This window comes from Ambystoma mexicanum, chromosome 1q (genome assembly GCF_040938575.1).
Source record: "Ambystoma mexicanum isolate Mex_15411 chromosome 1q, UKY_AmexF1_1, whole genome shotgun sequence".
Taxonomy (NCBI): domain Eukaryota; kingdom Metazoa; phylum Chordata; class Amphibia; order Caudata; family Ambystomatidae; genus Ambystoma; species Ambystoma mexicanum.
The window spans coordinates 97,408,391-97,424,547 of NC_090922.1; the positions used below are offsets into that span (position 1 = coordinate 97,408,391).

A 16,157-nucleotide genomic window follows, 5' to 3' on the forward strand; every position below is an offset into this window, starting at 1 on the left:
TAGATCATCAACCTATTGGTATGCAGTCTGAACAAATATTTAGTACTGCCGGGACTAGTGTGTCAATTGTGTCAAACCACAGGCACATATGACTGAACTAACAGTGATACAAATCAACCAACACCATACACTGGCAAACTATGGCAAGAGGCATTAGGCTGAATACTTGAAGCAAATCACAAGCCACAGAGTAGAATCAGAGGACGAGGGCTTGTTGCTCCGTTCAAGTCAGGTGGAGGTAAATTAAGTCATAGATGAAGGGGGGTGACTCCTACACTCATAGCAGCGATGTCGGAAAAAGAGAGCAGAGCAAAAATAACAGTTCATGACATTGGTCCTCGGTGTCCATTACAGCACTGTCGATACAGATGAGCTGTTCCTTGAAGGTTCTTTTCAAACCAGTCACCGAGCGGGATCACTGCCTTATTTATTCTGGCTCTAACAAAGCAGAGCTACTGCCTCAATGTTTCTGAGCCTGTGCTGAATTCATTTTGCTCTCACTGTGAGATGAGCCCTTCCAACCATTTTGCAGGTTTTCCCACAGAGCAGACCTTCTGACACAATATACATGGGTTCCCACGCAAAGGGCAATCATTACCTCATGTATGCCTCTTTCCTCTTGCCCAGCTACCTACAAGAAGGAAGGGTGGTTGTGGTGCATGTGCCGCTATATATGCTGGGATTCTAGATTGTATGCTAAACAAAAGTGGCCACACCAGTAAATAATTAAGCCTTTCATTAGGAGCTGCAATAAAATAGCTTGAAGCAAAAAAGGTATTCTGATCACATTCATCAGCTCAGGAAGACCTAGTACCATAAGGAACAATCAGTAGCCCAGAGACCAAAACATAGCAATGCAAAGCAAGATCTGAAAGCAGAGGATGCAGGTAGGAAAGCAGGATCCGTGAACTAAGCTTTTCTGGAGTTGTTAGAATAGGGGCAAGTTGGGAAGCAAAGATCGAACAGGACTCCATGGATTGTATCCACGTCAAGCACCCCTGATCTGAATACTTGTTTCGTAAAACCTGTTCAAATGCAGGAGCAGCATCTTGATTCCTACTACCCTCCTGCACTTACCACCAGAGGAATATTGCAATAAGGCCTGCAACCGGCTCCTTGTCAGTGCTGTTTGATTGTGAGCTTTCCTCTGATCCTGTCCCATGACTTCTCTGGACATTCAGCAGCCGACTGCAAGTGAAGCCCACAGCAATCACTTATTTGCCTCTCCAAACCGAGTTTCCAACCGCCATGCCAGTAAATGTAGGTGCAACAAGAGCGAACCGGGGAAGTTCTGGTGTGGCAAGTGTCGGGAAGTGTGGGAGCAGGGTGGGACAATCCTGAGACCAGAGCATCCTCAATTTTCATGTAGTCCAGCTCACTGGTTTACTGTTGGGCAATACAGGCCGTGGCGCCACAATATAATCGCCACCAACAGGATGCTTTGGTGGCAATGGAGCTATGCTGGTGACTGACACAGGAGGCATTGTTTATGCTCAGGTGGTCTGGCAGGGTGAGAGGACTAAGGAAAACTTGCAGTATCATCTCCAGCAACAAGAATGCCTGCCCACTTGGAAGGAACTGTAAGATACCTCATTAGCGTGAGCATCTCTGAAGGAATCTGTGGAGGAGAGGTCAGTCTCAAATGACACAAGAAAGGTGTATGTTGCACTGTGCCATCATCTAATATGGTTGCACTTGGATACTGTGTTCAATGCACAACCCTTGACTCTGCTCGATTGCCTTTCAACAGAGGTTGCACACCACTGTACACTCCTCCACCCGGAAAGCCTTTCAATCAAGCAAACTAATTTACTGCCACATCTATCACCATGTGGGTACTGGTCTGGGTGAGGATGTCCTCATCGGAGACTTCTTCAGGTACACCGAAGCCTGGCTTACCCAATCTACAACAGCAGGCAGTGGTTCAGACTTCAATTCCACTGCCTCCTCCTCCTCCTTAGGAGACACTTGCTGGAGAACTACCTCTAGCGCAGGTGCATCTACCTGAGGCTCTTTCCCTCTCTAGAGCCATCATCTCCCCCTCCAGGGTACGCCCACATATCCTCTGCCACCTATTCAAGATACTCGCCTGGTTGTCTCCACACCAAAGAGGCCCATCCCGCTAGAAACACACACCATTAACTAGGTGAGGCTTCACATAAATACTGCAATCTACTCCTGCAGTAGTAAGACAGATGGAGTGTACTTGGTCATCTCACAAACGTCCATCTCCTGTGGATTAAAGGGCCACATTACAATGACGGCGGTAAGTGGGAAAGTGGCAGTACTTTTACCACTGCGCCAAATTAACACGGACGGTATTCTTGCTGAATGTTGGCAGAATTAGCCCTGGCGCTAATTCCGCCAGCAGAATTACCGCCAGGAATAAAAATAGTAATTTACCGTATTGCAATTGGAAATACGGCCGAAATACTGTCGAAAATGGGCAGTAATTCTGCCGAAAGGTGGACGCAGTTACCTCCACCACACAGGTGGAGATAAATGCATTCAAGTGAAGAAAGTGAAGCCACAGGTGCACCTGACTCAAACAGTGTATGTAAGGGACACACCTTCCCCAAACTCAGTTACAAGCACCATGCAGCCCATGGCAGTTTCTAACAATGATATTCAGGGACTCCTACTATATATTGGCCTACAGAGGATATCACACCAGCAGCAACAATGGAACCCACCAGGGCCAAGGCAGAAGAGACGTGTGGGAAGGAGGGCACCCATACCCAGAATCAGACCATCACCCAGGACACTGACAGATGCACAGTTGATAACCCTGTATCACCTCAACCCCCAACAATTGCAAACCTCCTTACCCTGATCCAGCTGGACATTGAGAGTACCATCAACGTACGAACAGCCATACCACTGCTGATGAAGCTGCTATCAGTAATGCACTTCTGTGCCACAGGCACATATCACCACATATTTAGCAAGATGCATGGCATGTCACAACCAACCTTTTCCAGAGTGCTGGGAGAAGTGCAAGATGCACTACTGAAACATGTTCACCAGCACATCTCTCTGCCCAGCGCCCCTGCAGAGGTCCATGCCACAATGGCATATTTTACGCAACTGCCCACTTCCCTAATGTAATATAAGCTCTGGTCTGCATGCATGTGGCATTGGTGGCACCCCAGGTATCCGAGCATGTGTTTTGAAACAGGAAACAGTACCATTCCCTGAATGGGCAATGTACATGCGATGCAAAACTTACTGTGACCCACTGCTGCACCCGTTTCCCAAGTTCAATCATGAAACAATGGTACTAGGAAGCAGAACCCTACCTGCATACATGGAGACCCACGAGGACAGCACACTTTGATCCAAGGTATGCATCCACAAAGGTGAATGTGGAAGTGAAGGAGGTGAGCATGATCCATATGGCCTTGCAAACACCGCTGAAGGGACCACAAGTCCCACAGTGCATAGGACACCATGACTGAAAATGCAATTTTGTGGTAGAGTGACCGCTCCCCTACCCCTCAGTATTCATGCTGGGCCCAGGTGGCTACCCATGGTAGCAGAAAATAAGTCACACCACCATACCATGTAGCACACAACAGTTCGGAGACATACAAAACCCCAAGCAAACACACTGCAATAGGCACACATTAAAAACACCAAAATTAAAAGGCAGCACAGCTACATGCAAACTAACTACATGCAAACTAACCATTGGGATGTGCAGGGACGATTGGGGAATCCAGACTAAAGGGGCACATAAACATGCTGCACGGCAGGATAGGCAAAAGTCATTGTGCATTGTCAAATGCACGGGAACCACACCCCGATGGCACTAGAGTGTTCTCAAATAAGTGCATGGAAGTGAAAAGCATGCACCACTTAGTCAGGACAGGGAAGTACAACCATTCACTATTTGAAAGTAACACAGTTTCATTCCACTTGCAGGTGACTCTGGCTACCCACTACTACCATGGCTCATGTCCCCAATAGGGAACCCTGGGACGCCACATGAAATTGCCTACAACGGGGCACATTTGAGCTCTTGAAAGATAGATTAAGGCACCTACACCAGACTGGAGGGGCATTTATGTACAGTCCAGAGAGGGTTGGTAGGATAGTCCTTGTGTCTATGATGCTGCATAATATGTGCATCAGGAGGAATGTACCATTGCCTGCTGAGGAGGATGAGACACAGGCAGACTCAGAACGGAGGGTGATGAGACATGGGATAGCAGACAAGCACAGGATGGATGTGGAGAAGGAAGGGATGGGCGCATGCAGCGTCAAGAATTGATTTTTTTCTTAAAACAATATCCTCCCTACACATGGTAAATAGTCAATCACTGCATTAAAATTCATTCCATGACCCACAATACTACTGATCTCCACTTGTGATGCAAGCTTCATTTATGTAGTCTGTGAAACTCGTGCCCTTCCACCTCCCTCAATCCCCAACACCCATTCCCCCTACCTCCCACAATCCCAAACCCCCATGCCGCCCACCCTCCCTCAATCCCCAGTGTCATCTTGGTGAGGGGCAATTATTTTTTATGGCGCTTCTCTTGGCCAAAAGGTGCCTTTGGTGTCTGAGTGATGGTGCGCAGGGGCCTCCTATGAGAACTCCCTGCTTGTGATCTTTCTGTGGGGGTAGCGGAGGCAGCGCTGACAGACTCCAGGCCACACATGTGGTGCATGGTGAGAAGTACCCTCTGCAAATTTCCAGACCAGATGGCAGTGCTTTTGTAATTTCCCACACCCTTCAGCCTACCACAGTATTCACCACTGTAGACTCTGATAGGTGTCAGCACTGACATGCCACTTCCCTGACTATTCTCCTTGTGGCCCTGTAAACGTCACCCCGCATTGCCTGTACATGCTGCAGGTGGAGCTCATTGAGCTCTTTCATCCTCTCCTGCTGCTCTATTCTTGTGAGCCTCTCTCAGATGGCAGATAAGGCATCACCGGACAGGGCAGCAGGTAGGCGAACAGGTGAGGTGATGGGTGTGACATCACTCTCAAAGATTGCTGCATCGCCAACGCCCAAAGCATCATCACCGTCATCAGGTAGTGTGAGTGACTGCAGGTTTACAGCGACAGGGGATTGGGTAGGACTGATCACAGGAACCTTGGGCTGGAGGGGGTGGGGGCTGAACAAGGGCAGGTCAACTTCAGCCCCACCCCTGACAGGTAACAAAGAGCTGATGCTGGCGACCGATAAAGGGTGCCTGGTGGTAGTGGTCGCCAGTGGTAATCTATTCCTGCCTGACTTGACCCAGGGACACTGCTGGTATTTGAGGTGAGGGATGGTACAACCTGCAAGGGAATTGCAGCTGAGGTGGTAAATGTGCAGCAGCAGATTTGGGGGGAGATAGTTTGGTGCAGAGGTCATCGTCCTGGTGTGACAACTAGGGTGTGTTCCCTGGGTTGTTGGTGCAGGTGGAAACAGTCCTAGGACTACATTTATGGAGGGTGTCTGTCTAGCCCTATGTGTCCTGCCATGCTTGTGATAGTACAAAACAAAATTTTAACATCGCCCTGACGAAAGGGGCATCAACAACAGAGCACAAAGGAATGTGTAGTCCTGTTTTTTGAACATTTTTAATTAAATACAACACCAAATATTAGAAAACAAGTTGAAAAATGCAGACATGAGAACAATAAATGCACATTCATCTACAATAAAACTGCATAGGTGCTGGGTCAAAACACAGATGTGGCCTAAGGTGTACTCTCTGCTAGGTGTTGTTGATTAGGATTTCTTCTTTGTTTCTTCACACATTTAGTTCTAGCCTGCCTAATCAGTGTACAGGCGGCCTTTTGCACAAGCAAAAAGCAGGCGTACTCCATAGGAATTCATTGCAAACGCTACCTGACATGCATTCATGGCAGGCAGCATTTACTCAATTTGCAAGGCGGAGTCAAAAGGCCAGGGCAAAAGGTGGACAACACGCTTTTACCCTGCCTTTTCCCCTCTCGTTTTGCACTCCACTGTGAAGATGCCCAACATTTGTTGTCGTGGACACATGTACATGAAGGTGCACACATAACGGGTCCCTGCCGTCAAATTACAGGGACTCCGAAAATGAGCCCTGTTATATCTCCGTCAAGTACACCTCCAAATATGCACGTAAATACAAACAAATTAACACAAAACAACAAAGAGAAAGGAGGGCGACTAATACAAAAGGCCTGATTCCTGAGACTCGGGTCATAATACATAATTAAAAGTTTGCATTAGGTGAAAAAGACAATGGACATTTCTTTTGTTTTCTTATTTTTTGTGGGAAAAGGAGAGAGAAAACGCGTCAGGTTTTTTACTTTTTGAATGGGAAAGTGACAGTAACAAAGGGATAAAAACAAAGGTTACCCAACAAACACACAAGAAAGAGGACACAATTGGGCAAAAAGACACACCACATCAACTAGAACTTCTCAAACCACAGAAACAACACCTCTTGGCATGACCAGCTGTGAGCCCCCTCAGTAAGTTCCCCTTCAACAGCCTAGCAAACGCCACAAAGGAACAGGAGGGGAGCCCGACATTTTATAGGGTTCTAAACATCCAAGGAAATCTGAGGCCTCCAATGAGCTGCTCAAACTGCTTCGCCAAGATGTGTAGCTCACCAATGGCCCAAAGACTCTGAGACTTGAAATCCACCTTGAGATCCAGGGAGTTTTTAACCTCACAAAAAAACTCACAGGTATTTCATGGAATGGGCCGAACTCTCACTAATACATTTGAGGATACATGCAGGATACTTTTGGGGAAATTGAAGCATGCATATACCTGATGTTTGCCTGACAAGTCGCTCGTACAAAGTCCTGAACATGGGGTCGGGTGAAGTTCTCCTCATAATACTGGATCAGCTTGGAATAAATAGTGGGGACAGCCATGAAGACATTGATGTGAGGTCCGCTTGGGTTCAGAAAATGTTCCCAGACCTGGAAGAGAAGAAAGCACACACATTAATGGGGGGTAGGCTATGAAAGCGACTCTACAGGAAACAGTGATTGGGCATAGTTTATTTACCTGCTTAAAATGGAGCAAACTGTACGTTTACACTGTGGCAGCAAACATTATTTGGGGAACCTTATAAGCCTGATAAAAATGGCACACCCTACAGGTATTCAAAGAGACCGAAAAAGCTCACACCGATTGGGTGCAGGTTACCAAAGTAATAGGGTCATTACAAGTTTGGCGATGCAGTAAAAGTGGGTAAAATGCCAGTAAATCTGTCACAGGCACTTCTACAGTACTGCCAAACTTCAGCCAAGACCTGGAGATAAATCAGGCCAGTATCAGTGCAAGTAATACCAGCATTTTCCTCCATGGAGTCCTTTGGGAAATTCCCTGATATCAGGCAGCGTAAATGGTATAACAAGCGGGATGCTGGAAAACTTGTAATGAGGGCCTTAGGGTCTAGTGATCTTGGACTTGGATCCTGAAACTTTTTGGCTTTTTCATAAGTGAAAGTGGCACCATTCTGAAGCTGGCACTCTTCAAAACTATGAGTGAAGAAACTCCCGGAGACCTGCGCCAATTGATTTAGAACCTAAATTTAATTCCACATTTCACACTGTGCCCCTCCTGATGACACGTGTTTCAGAAACTTGCCTTTCTCAAATTAGGGCATATTTTTAATATTAACATAAAGGGCGCGGGGTGTTGGCGGCCCGCTGCCGCATTGGACTGTCCCTGGAGGGACGCTGTACTCTAGGCCACGCCCCCCCTGCCTCTATTAGCTGCAGTCCCCAGCCCGTACGGGTGAAGCCCGCGGGGAAAGGGCGCGGGGTGTTGGCGGCCCGCTGCCGCATTGGACTGTCCCTGGAGGGACGCCGTACTCTTGGCCACGCCCCCCCTGCCTCTATCAGCTGCAGTCCCCAGCCCGTACGGGTGAAGCCCGCAGGGAAAGGGCGCGGGGTGTTGGTGGCCCGCTGCCGCATTGGACTGTCCCTGGAGGGACGCTGTACTCTTGACCACGCCCCCCCTGCCTCTATCAGCTGCACTCCCCAGCCCGTACGGGTGAAGCCCGCGGGGAAAGGGCGCGGGGTGTTGGTGGCCCGCTGGGGGTGTTAGCGGGTCCGTGGGGGACTTGACCTACTGGCTTGGCATGGACTGGACTGGACATGATTCCGTGGTGAGTCTGCTGTCGGGTGAGTCTTGGGGTGAGCCTCAGTGTTGGGGGTGCTGCACCACATCGAAACAATCTTTGAGAGCCCCGGAACTCTTGGAACCTTTTTTGTTCTTTCTGTTATTTGCAGAGCGGTCAACGTAGGGCTTTCCACAACCATTCTACAATCATTCAATCCCTTCAAGCTCATCAACTCCACATGATGGTTGGCCCTCGTAGGGACCCCGCACTGGGAGCTTCGGACGGAGGAGAAATTTCTTCCCCTTTCTCCCCCCATCACCTGCTGCAATCCACCCTCCTCTCGAAACTTCAAGGAACCCCGGTCCCTCAGGCTGATCGCAAACCTATTGTGGGAAGAAGAAAGAAAAAGGGCTTGCTGTGCATGGCTCAGGGGGTTGCCCAGGGACATGGAGCGTGTAACGGGAGCCTCTGTGGGAGTGGAGTACCTTTGGCCACTGCTTGTGAGACAAATAGTTTCGTAGAAGGAGCCTCTGGGGAGCCTATACCATTACATGTCCCTATATATAGCCTGTTGGCAGGCCCTTTAACTCAGCCCCCCGGGTTTTGCGGCACCATGCTGCCACCTCCCTCAACCATCAGCTCGGCATGCCCCGCCCGGGAGGAATCTGCTCTTTCCATAAACCTGCTGACTCCCGGTGCCCGGTGGGGGCTTTGACTGTGTGGCTTCTGCTGATCTTCTGAATAACCTGGCTAATGGCTGCGAGAGAATCTCAAAGGGCATATTGAAGTTGACCAGTGGTCCTGCTGGTGGCCCTGCCCCTGCGTCGCAGAACTTGTTGGCTCCACCCTTGGCCCCATGAGCTAGTTTTGGAACACCATGAAGGAACACCCTATAACTACTACAGCCTTTATGTAAATGGCGCCCAGACGGAGGCTTAATCAGGCCAGGGATTGGGGCACCGGCCTCCCTCCCCACTGGGCGTGAAGGGCCCTGGACTCTCCTAATGGGTTTCCGCAATGGTGAAGGCACAGACCCCAAGTCTGTACATCCAGAACACTCGCTGGTCTCCCTTCTTTCGGGGGATGCTGTGGGGAGGGCCGCCTCTGGACGACTCCTCAAAGAGGGGGGAGACCGAGACACACGGGCATGGGGCAGTCCAGGGTACGAGGAGTGTGTTCCTTTTACAGAGCCAAGAGTTGGTCGCCCTGGGCCGACCCCAGAAGAACCCAAGCTTTCCCTTCCCAGACCTCGTTCCCCCAAGTCCCCCAACAACCCCTTAATCAGGACAAGAAGAAGGTTTTTGACCTCAGCCAACTCAGGGAGCAGGAGGTGACATGGACAACTTAACGGCTTGGTGGAGACAAAAGAAGGTGGGACTGAAAGGGCGTTTTGTCCTTTATTGGGGAGTTTGGAAGGCCGTAGAGGGCTAGGACAGGGCAGAGAGCTAGCCCCGAGCATTTGCTGGCTCCCAAGGCTGGAAGGAGAGCTGGACTTCTCCTCCACACCCGGCCCCAAACCATCAACATCCACACCTCCGACATCCAGTGTGATGGGCCGGGGAGGCGGACATGAGTATGCTTCGGGAAGAGCCAGTGACGGCTGCAGAACTTGAGTATCAGGACCTGGGCCAAAAGTTAAATGAAGGGGGGCAATCTCCAGCGATACAAGAGAACCAAGGGATGCCCTTTTGAACAAATGTCTTCATTGGCTGCGGACAGTGGGGGAATGTGGGTTTGTGTCCGGGGGCTCTTTGTTGGAGTGTATCAGATTGCCTAACGCTTCAGGAAAGTTGGATACTGTTAAATTAGTCTTTGGGGACAGCCAAATGGCAAGGGCCGTCTTGGAAAAGTGTAATGGCCATGGGTAGTCATGGAAAAGTGGTATCACAGCCGGTTCATCTGCCATTCGCGCCCTTGTGTGGCACACCGTGGGCACCCCTGGCAACAAGCCCCTCTCAGGGGCAAACCTGACCATCTTAGGTCCGAGGCGGCCTAGGAACTACCAGGGGTTAGGGGCGGGCGGGTCTTGACCACTGGTTTACAAATCCGTTTGGGGGACATTATTAGGGGGGGCGGTCTTTTTCAATGGTCAGTTGTCCCTACTTTGCTGTGTTTCTGTTATCATGTATTAGTGTCTATTTTTAGTTTAGAACTGTATTTGTAGGTTGTACTTTGATGGCCTTTTTCTGTCCGAATAAAGTTGTTTGCTGACTGAATATTAACATTCTTATTGGCACAAAAATAAACATTGTAAATTGAGTATGTACATGTGAAAAGAAAAAATATACACATCCAAAAAGTTCATAAAACATGTGATTTTAACCAAAATTCGAAAGAGAGATTGCGGGTTGGTGTAGGGAAGGATTTGTAAGGCTTGAGAGAGGTGAAGGTAAAAGAACAAAAGAAAAAGCAGTCAATGGCTGTATTAGCTTGTTCTATTACATTCATTTCTTTCAATAAATTGTGTAATTAGTTCACTGTTTTGTACATATGTATATGTGTTAAAGGTTTCTCACCGTATCTCATTCTCAATTCATATTATTCTCGATTTTCGCATTTGTCATTGGTCAAATCCCTGTGGTAATGAGAGAAATATGTAGAGGTACTCGTCTTTTTATTACGACATGCGTATTAGGTAAGCATTCACCTACTCCAATACCATGTCTACTTGTTATAAATTGCACTCCTTAATATGACCAAATCGTTTTTGCCCTTTAGAACTCAAAGAATATTGTTCGCATTGTTTGCATCAATCGCTCATTTTATTGTTGCGACATGCATCATTCACCTACTCCAATTACATGTTGCCTTATTCTTTATTATGCTCCTTAATGCGACCTGATCATTATTCCTCTTAAAAACTCAGTGTTATGTTCACATTATTCACTTGAGTAATGCATTGTTAGCCACATATTTTTTTGTCAGTCATATATAATTTCACCTGGCTGCATCCTTTCGGGACTCCCTTATACAGGGTTTCCCGACATTTCTTGCATTATCCCAAATTAAGTATGCTCTTATGGTGCAATTGTATATTAGAATTTGCTTCAGATATCGCATATTATCGTTGAGACATGTAATCAAGCACTGACATTCAGTGAAAGCAGAGCATTTTACCGTAACTGCTCCAGATTTCATACGTGTCGGCTCTTTCATCGTGGAACGCTGCGGCCATACTAATTATGTATATCTCGGTTGTCACGGTGATCATCCAGTGTTATACCCAGTCCTCATAGGGACCACACAGGCCGCTTACCGTCTACAGTTTCTATCGTCAAATAACACTGCCACCTTGGAGTGTTCCGTTTATCATTACAAGTCATATGTCAGTGTTCGTGTTGCCTATTCCACTGTGCTGCAATGAGTTTTTTGAACATTTTCGTATACATTAAATGTGATCTCTAATTGCCCCATATGTTAAATTTAATTCAGGTATAATATTGGACTGGATTGAATCACAAGTAAAATGATATATAATCCGATTCTAATCCGATGTACCACGTAACTATTGTTTTTCTATATACATCAGAGGTGTTACCTCTTGTTTTGGAAAACTTGTTCACCGTAAGTTGATAACCATTCTAATACATATGTCCTACCGGCGTCTCAAGGTGTTTTCCTCCATTCATTCCAGATATAATATCTATAATATCACATCTATTTCACCATTTTGTACAGTTCCGTATATCTCTACTTTGCATATATCACAAATGTATCATTATTCTAAATAGAAACATAACATGTGCCAATATACACAGTTCATGAGTTGCTTCCGATAAATAACCGGTTGCTATTCTCATATTAAGTATTGGCTGTCAATTTTTCAGTGTACTTTTGCAATTCATTTTGCCATTATGATGTGTATCCATTCTGTCGGTTTTTTAATTCTTGGCTGTTACGGTAGTCATGCTCATGTGCAGTAGAGTAATCATTCACAGATATACCATCTTCTTCTCTTGATGCTGCATACTCAAAGGATAGATGCCATTTCATTGTCTGAATTTAAACCCGTGACTGCTGTGTTCAGTTGACAAATTAATTTTGCCTCTTCTTCTCTAAGTGCTTTCATTCTGTCACCACCTCTTCTTCCAAGGTCTACTCTCTGTAATCCTATGAATTTAATATGTGACTTGCTGTCCATTTGGTGTTCGGTTTGCCAATGGTATGCTATCGGAAACTTTGGATCCTGACTCCCAATTTTCGCCAAGTGCTCTCTGATTCTAATTCTAAGTTCTCTCTTTGTACTTCCAATATATAATTTGCCACATTTACATATAATACCAAAAACACAATTTCGTCATACAGTTGATTCCTTCTTTAATGTTGACTGTTTTCCCATTAATGTCATGAAATTCATTGTTTTTTTTTCATGTGCAAAGCGACACATAGTACATGTTCTGCATTTCCTAAAACCAGTCTGGTCTGACTGCAGCCATGTAGTGTCAATTGGATTTGATACATTAGGTAACAGTGATGAAATAACTTTAGTCTTTGGTTTCTCACCCAATTTTAGTAAATACCAGTGTTTCTTTAGCACCTTAGTTATAACATGGTGATTAGTACAGTATTTAGTTATGAAACCGACTTTAGTTGGTTCCAACAAGTCCTGCTTAATGTGAGTTTGTAAAGTTTGATCCTGGTTGAGTTGACTTGTTCTTTTATATGCTTCTTTTACACTCTTAGTTGGTCATCCCCTTAGGTAGAATTGTGTTGCCAATAAGGTACATTCTTTTTCAAATTTGTCTTGTTTCTGACAATTCCGCTCTAATGTATTCACCAATAGGAATATTATTGATAGTTGATTTATGGTGACAGCTGATTGCATGCAACGTTGAGTTGACCTCGGTTTCCTTTCTAAACGTCCAAGTTTCCAACTGCTGACCATCTGCTTGAATTCTAAGATCCAAAAAATGTATCTGATTGCTTTCACATGTTCCTGTAAATTTTATTTCATAGGCCCTCATTAGGACCCTGGCGGAGTGGGTTTCCGCCAGCGCTAATCGCGGCGGACCCGTCCGCCGTACTACGAGTTCCCTTAGCGCCATGGAGGTTTTCTCCGCCTGGTTTTGCCGGGCAGAGAAAACCATGGCGCTAAGGGACCTCGTTGTTAATTACGCCGCCGTACTTTACGGCGGCGTAATTAACTCCTTCCCCACTCCCATTATACCCTATGGGGCAAGAATGGGAATGGGGAAGGGTAAAATGGGGATTGGGGATTTACCGCTCCGCCAAGGTCGGCATGGGGTGGTAAATCCGCCAACCCCCATGGCGCTATCGACGGCTTTCCGCCGTGCTTCGCGGTGCATTTAGCACCGCGAAATCCGCCAGGGTCGTAATGAGGGCCATAGTCTTTTTTGTTGATCCTGTTGGTAAACTCTTGAAATTGGTCCGCTGTGCCTTTCCAAATAAGGAAGACATCGTCGATATAACATGTCCATAATTTTATCCTGTTGTCAAAATCTTGATCTGTGTAAACCACCTGATCCTCAAACAGTCCCATAAACAGGTTGGCCAGGGCTGGTGCATATCTTGTGCCCAGGGCCACACCTTTCGTCTGTTGATAGTTTGTGATGCTAAAGATGAATATATTGAAGTCCAATGTCATCTGTAACTTTTTTTATCATTTTAATGTGTTGGTAAAGTGAAGCGGAATCCTTCCTTCATAAAAGAGTATTCAATAGGGCCTTCACATCTAAGGTGGACAGGATGTCGTTTTCTTGCCATTTTATGGTTTTCAGTTTGTTAATTATACTTGTTGCGTCTTTCAAGTACAGTGGTAGTTGACTTCCCCTTGGCCTTAAAATATTATCCAGATATTCTGAAATGTTTTCTGTGGCCCATCCAATTCCACTAAGAATTAGGCGGCCATTTGGTCATTGTGGGAGTTGGGAGACTGCTGGAGAATTTTGGGGAATGTGAATGGAGAGAAAACTGGAAAGGAGGAAGGAGAGGTGGAAGACGAAAACAGTGAATAAGTGAGGAGTATGTGAGAGAGAGAGAGAGAGAGAGAGAGAGAGAGAGAGAGAGAGACGACAAAGACAAGGAGGTGAAATATCAAAGAAGAGAGGTAGAAGTGAAATATCAAAGGAGAAAGGAGGAGGTGAAAAACCAAAGAGGTGAGGCGGAGCAACATGTAAGAAGAAATGAGGAAGACGATGAGGCATAGGAACATCAAAGCGGCGAGAGCGGTGGGGCTAGCGAGAGACCAGAAAGTAAGCATTGACTAGGTATTCACAGTGATGGAAGGAGAAGACTAGAAGGAGGAGAGGAGTGGAGCAAGTGTTTGTTGGGAGAAGGAACCAAAGACCTGGGCCAGAGACAAGTTCCTAAGCTAGTGGAAAAGGGCCAGGATAAGGACCAGAGCTAGGTAGGAGAAACAAGGCTTGGGGAGTTGATCCCCAACACAGGCAGAAGTTCAGGGACCTATTTCCAAGACCACTTAAAAAGGGGAAGATGGTATTACCCTGGACCACAACTGTTTCTGGCATGCCTGATGTCTTACCCCCTTCAGATGACCTACGGTTCTGTGGGAATGTACTTGGTAGCTAAATCCAGCTGAATCAATATGACACAGAAACAATAAAGTGGTGCTATGGACACCATAAAAACCCAGAGACTGTGAAGGACTCTTTTAATCCGCCCAGACAGGTGAACTTTAAGAAAGGGAATGAGGGAAGGTCTGCTAACCATGGTTGCAGTCAGTATATTGGTTCTAGCAGAACAACAGCCTTGGTATTGTTGTGTGTCCTGGTATTTGCTGTGGCGTATGCACACTTTGTCGACACTCACTGGATGCATGCTATCCCCTTGATGTTACCAACCTGCATGTTCCATGCTGGAATGCTATGAGGGTTCAGGAAATTATGGTTTATCTAGGCTGGCAATGGCACCTGCGATGAGACCTGCTGCAAGTTATGACAAGAGTGACATTACCCAATAATGCTTCAGTGAACTACAATGCCCTTCTCTTGTTTCTTCTGTCTGTAGAACTTCAATTTGGCGATGAAGGGGGAAACATACCTGTGCTCCATTAATGAGCCTGTCACTTTCAATGAAATGGGCCACCCGCCCGCTTCTGCAGCAGCTGTCTCAGTGAAAGCAAGCCCCAGAACGCTCAAAGCAGAAATAATACAACCCGCTAGGGAAAAAAGGCCCAAGTCAATCTTGTAAGGATAACATGTTTAAATCACATGCACAGATGAGAGCCAAAGCAAAGAACTCTGCTGCTAAGAACGTTCTGCTAAAAGAGGTACAAGCAGAAACTCTTAAAGGTACACACCATAATAGTGGCACAACAACATAGAGTAAACACCTGCATGGCTGATTGGATGGACCCTATAGAGGTACTGCCTTTATCCATATGGGATGGCAGTTTATTGGTCCCAGCAAAGTCAATCACGTGGGTGCTGCGGGGCGCATCTTCTTCTCACGTTGAAGGTCAGAAAACAAAATAATGATACTCCTACTATACTGCTTATTTATCGCTCATGTTTTGCGCTTGGCAGGCCTTAAGACAGACACACAGGAGGTTCTGGGGCACTCACCCACACATTTCACTCACTCCCTCTGCGCCATCCAGCTTCAAGGTTTCCGGCCTCATTTCGAACAATAATTTACCCCTCCCAGCACCTCACAATACAAATCACTTGATTGTCGACTCAGTGATACACCCTGTCCATCTTCTATGAACATTTCAAGACTTGTTACTTTGGGGTTGGTGGTTAAAGGGCACCTGTTGTCATGAAATTCATGGATTTTAGGGTTCAGTCAGTTATATGGGCTATAACTCCTGGTCACGTGGGAATGGGCCAGGTCATGCCTTGGCCAAAGTGAGATAACATGCAGACCAGGCGCCGGCCTCTGATCGCGGCCTTGTAGGGCACAATCCTCTTGGGTGAAAGACACATCTTTGCAACACGTTCAAGAACAATGAATAAACAGTGTGGCTGGTAGGGGTGCAAGCTGTCCTCATGGGAGCTTGGGCACGACTGGACATTTCTGTAACCTCGTGGATTTGGGCCTAATGCATGTAATGCTGCATGTACCGTGCAAGCCTTCTTTTCTACCTAGGATTAATATCTACGC

The 16,157-nt window shown here is 46.6% G+C and overlaps 1 protein-coding gene across 1 annotated transcript in view; it reads right to left on the minus strand.

The window, feature by feature from the left end:
- ACSF3 (acyl-CoA synthetase family member 3) overlaps nt 1–16,157 on the minus strand; it is a 1,059,592-nt gene that overhangs the window by 860,694 nt on the left and 182,741 nt on the right. Inside the window, exon 4 of the mRNA XM_069635646.1 lies at nt 6,767–6,921. Within this exon, the coding sequence (XP_069491747.1) occupies nt 6,767–6,921 (155 nt within the window). The remainder of the gene's footprint in view (nt 1–6,766; nt 6,922–16,157) is intronic.